The sequence below is a fragment of the Nicotiana sylvestris genome, chromosome 10 (assembly GCF_000393655.2).
Source record: "Nicotiana sylvestris chromosome 10, ASM39365v2, whole genome shotgun sequence".
NCBI lineage: Eukaryota > Viridiplantae > Streptophyta > Magnoliopsida > Solanales > Solanaceae > Nicotiana > Nicotiana sylvestris.
In genome coordinates, this window is record NC_091066.1 from 173049356 (window position 1) to 173052057 (window position 2702).

A 2702-nucleotide genomic window follows, 5' to 3' on the forward strand; every position below is an offset into this window, starting at 1 on the left:
TCTAACCATGTCTCTCGCATAGTTATACTTGATATCTATATGTTTGATTTTACAATAAAACTTTGGGTCCTTGGTGGAGGATATTGCAGCCTCACTGTCACAGTAGACTAATACTGGTTTACTATTTTCAGCGATATCCAACAAGTGCTCCAAGAACTTTTTCAACCAAACAACTTCTTGTGTTGCTGATGCGAGAGCCACGTATTCGGCTTCCATCGTAGATAGTGATACACATGATTGTTTCTTACTGCTCAACGCCATCATTGAGTAAGAAAACATATCTTGAGGTAGATTTCCTCTCATCTAGATCTCCTCCATGATCAGCATCACTGTATCCAACTAATCGCAAATCCTTGCCGCCTTGATAACAAAAGGCATAATCAGCAGTTCCCTTCAGATATTTCGTGATCCTCTTTACTACTTTCCAATGTGCTAAACCTGGGTCGGATTGATATCTACTTATCAAGCCAATTGCCTGACAGATATCAGGTCTAGTACACACCATAACATACATTAGACTTCCAACTGCGTTCCTATAAGGAACTCTACTCATTATTTCCGTCTCTTCAGGAGTCTTAGGACACATCTTACTTCCCAAGGCATGACCTTTACTGATAGGAGTTTCAACTGGCTACTATTTTGCATATTAAATCATTCAAGAACTTTTCTAATGTAATTCTCTTGTGAGAGATACAATAGTTTCTTTGGACTATCTCTTGAAATCTTAACTCCAAAAATATATGCAACTTCACCCATATCTTTCATCTCAAATTGGGATGATAACCATGACTTTATCTCGGTCATAAACTCCTTATCATTTCCAGCTATAAGTATGTCATCTATATACAATGTTAAAATCACAAGCTTGTTTCTTGATCTCTTGGTATAAACACAATGGTCTCCATCCATCATGGTAAAACCATTGGATACAAGAACATTCTAAAAGCGTATATACCACTACCTTGAAGATTGTTTGAGGCTATAAATAAACTTCAAAAGTCTACAAACCTTTTGTTCGTGGCCCTTTCAATGAAACACTCAAGTTGTTCCATATAGATTTCTTCTTCTAGTTCTCCATTGAGAAAGGCAGTCTTTACATCCATATGATGTAATTCAAGATCCAAGCTTGCAGCAATAGCTAAAACCAGGCGAACCGAGGTAAATCGTACAGCATGCGAGAAAGTCTCTTCGTAGTCTATTCCTTTCTGCTGTGTATACCCTTTCGCTACCAGTCGAGCCTTATATCTCTTAATTGTGCCATCAGCCTTGAATTTAATTTTGAGAACCCATTTGCTCCCAATTGCTTTGCGTCCTTCAGGGAGGTCAACTAATTCCCAAACTTTGTTGACTCTCATAGACTCCAATTCATCTTCCATTGCTTTTGTCCATTTTTCCTTAGAAGGGCATGAGAGAGCCTCTTTTACATTTGTAGGCTCGTTTTCTTCTTGTAGGAGCATCATAAATAGTTCGCCGCCTTCAACATCAAGTCGGCAGCGGGGAATCTTTTTACGAGAACCACGTCTTATTTGCGAAGTCGTGGTTGAAACCAGATTGGTGGATTAGGGAAAGGTCCTTTGATCCTTCATTCTTGCATATAGTAAATACATGATTTGCGATTAAGGATTAGATATTTCTTGTCAAGAGTATCGAGCGCATCCAGGGTAAAATAGACGTAATTTGCTTGGCATTCTTTGCCACTTCTTGCAGGAATCGAGAAGGAATTGCTATTTTTTCATACAAATATTGCTTGATCGCCCAAACAAGTAACAGATTCAAACTATTTACTTGTTTTATGGATACCTTCATAATGCTGGATTGTTTTCTTTTATCCATCGCAAATATTTTTCACGATCTATCTTCTTCACCGACTCCCCTGTCACAATTATAGAATCCCAAAATGTGTCTATTCTCCTGTTTCCCAGAAAAATTGCAGTCACCATGAGATTTCTGGTTAGATAATCTAAGATTGAAAATACTTGAATGCAGCTTAAAAGAATAAAAACGGCGCGGCCATCAAACAGGCTATAGAAGTTGAATCCTATATGATCACTGTATTCACAATCTTTGAGTTGCAAAAGCCAAGGGGCTTCGACAGCCGCTTTTTCTTGTGCATATATCCACGGCTTTATGAATTCGGGCTTCGAATCGCTTAAAATTATGCGGGCCCATCAGAAATGACCTCATCGCTTTGCTATGATTGTTTCTCATTTTTTTGTGTTTTAGGGTTATAAAACAGGAATTCCGGATAATTTCTAATTTTTCGTGTACTAATGTTCACGACATCTTCATGAACTTGGTCGACAAGCTACGAATTGCCTAAAATTTTGTGGGTCCATAAAAACGACCTAATGAACGATAGACATCACTTCACTATGACAGTTCCTCATTTTTTTTGGCATTTTAGGGCTATAAAATAGGAATTGAGGTTGATTTCCGATTTTTCGTGTGTTAATGTCTATGCCATCTTCATGAATTCATGCGACGGGCTCCGAATCGCCTAAAATTTAATAGGCCAATCAGAAATGACCTAATGACCAATAGACATCGCTTTGCCATGATTGTTCCACATTTTTTGGCGTTTTTGGACCATAAAACAGGAATTTCGGATGATTTTTAATTTTTTGTGCGCTAATGTCCATGTCATCTTCAAGAATTCGGACGACGGACTCTAAATCGCCTAAAATTTTGTGGGCCAATCAGAA

At 38.2% G+C, this 2702-nt stretch overlaps 1 protein-coding gene across 1 annotated transcript; it reads right to left on the minus strand.

Moving 5' to 3' along the window:
* Nucleotides 1-244: 244 nt before the first annotated feature.
* On the minus strand, nt 245-586 carry LOC138880272 (secreted RxLR effector protein 161-like). Its single transcript, XM_070159951.1, has one exon. It carries the CDS (start codon nt 584-586, stop codon nt 245-247), a length of 342 nt encoding a protein of 113 aa, XP_070016052.1.
* Between the last annotated feature and the right edge of the window lie 2116 nt (nt 587-2702).

Bases quoted from the DNA above. Each gene is read 5' to 3' on its own strand.
- LOC138880272 (XM_070159951.1), bottom strand. From the start codon at position 586: ATGTGTCCTAAGACTCCTGAAGAGACGGAAATAATGAGTAGAGTTCCT.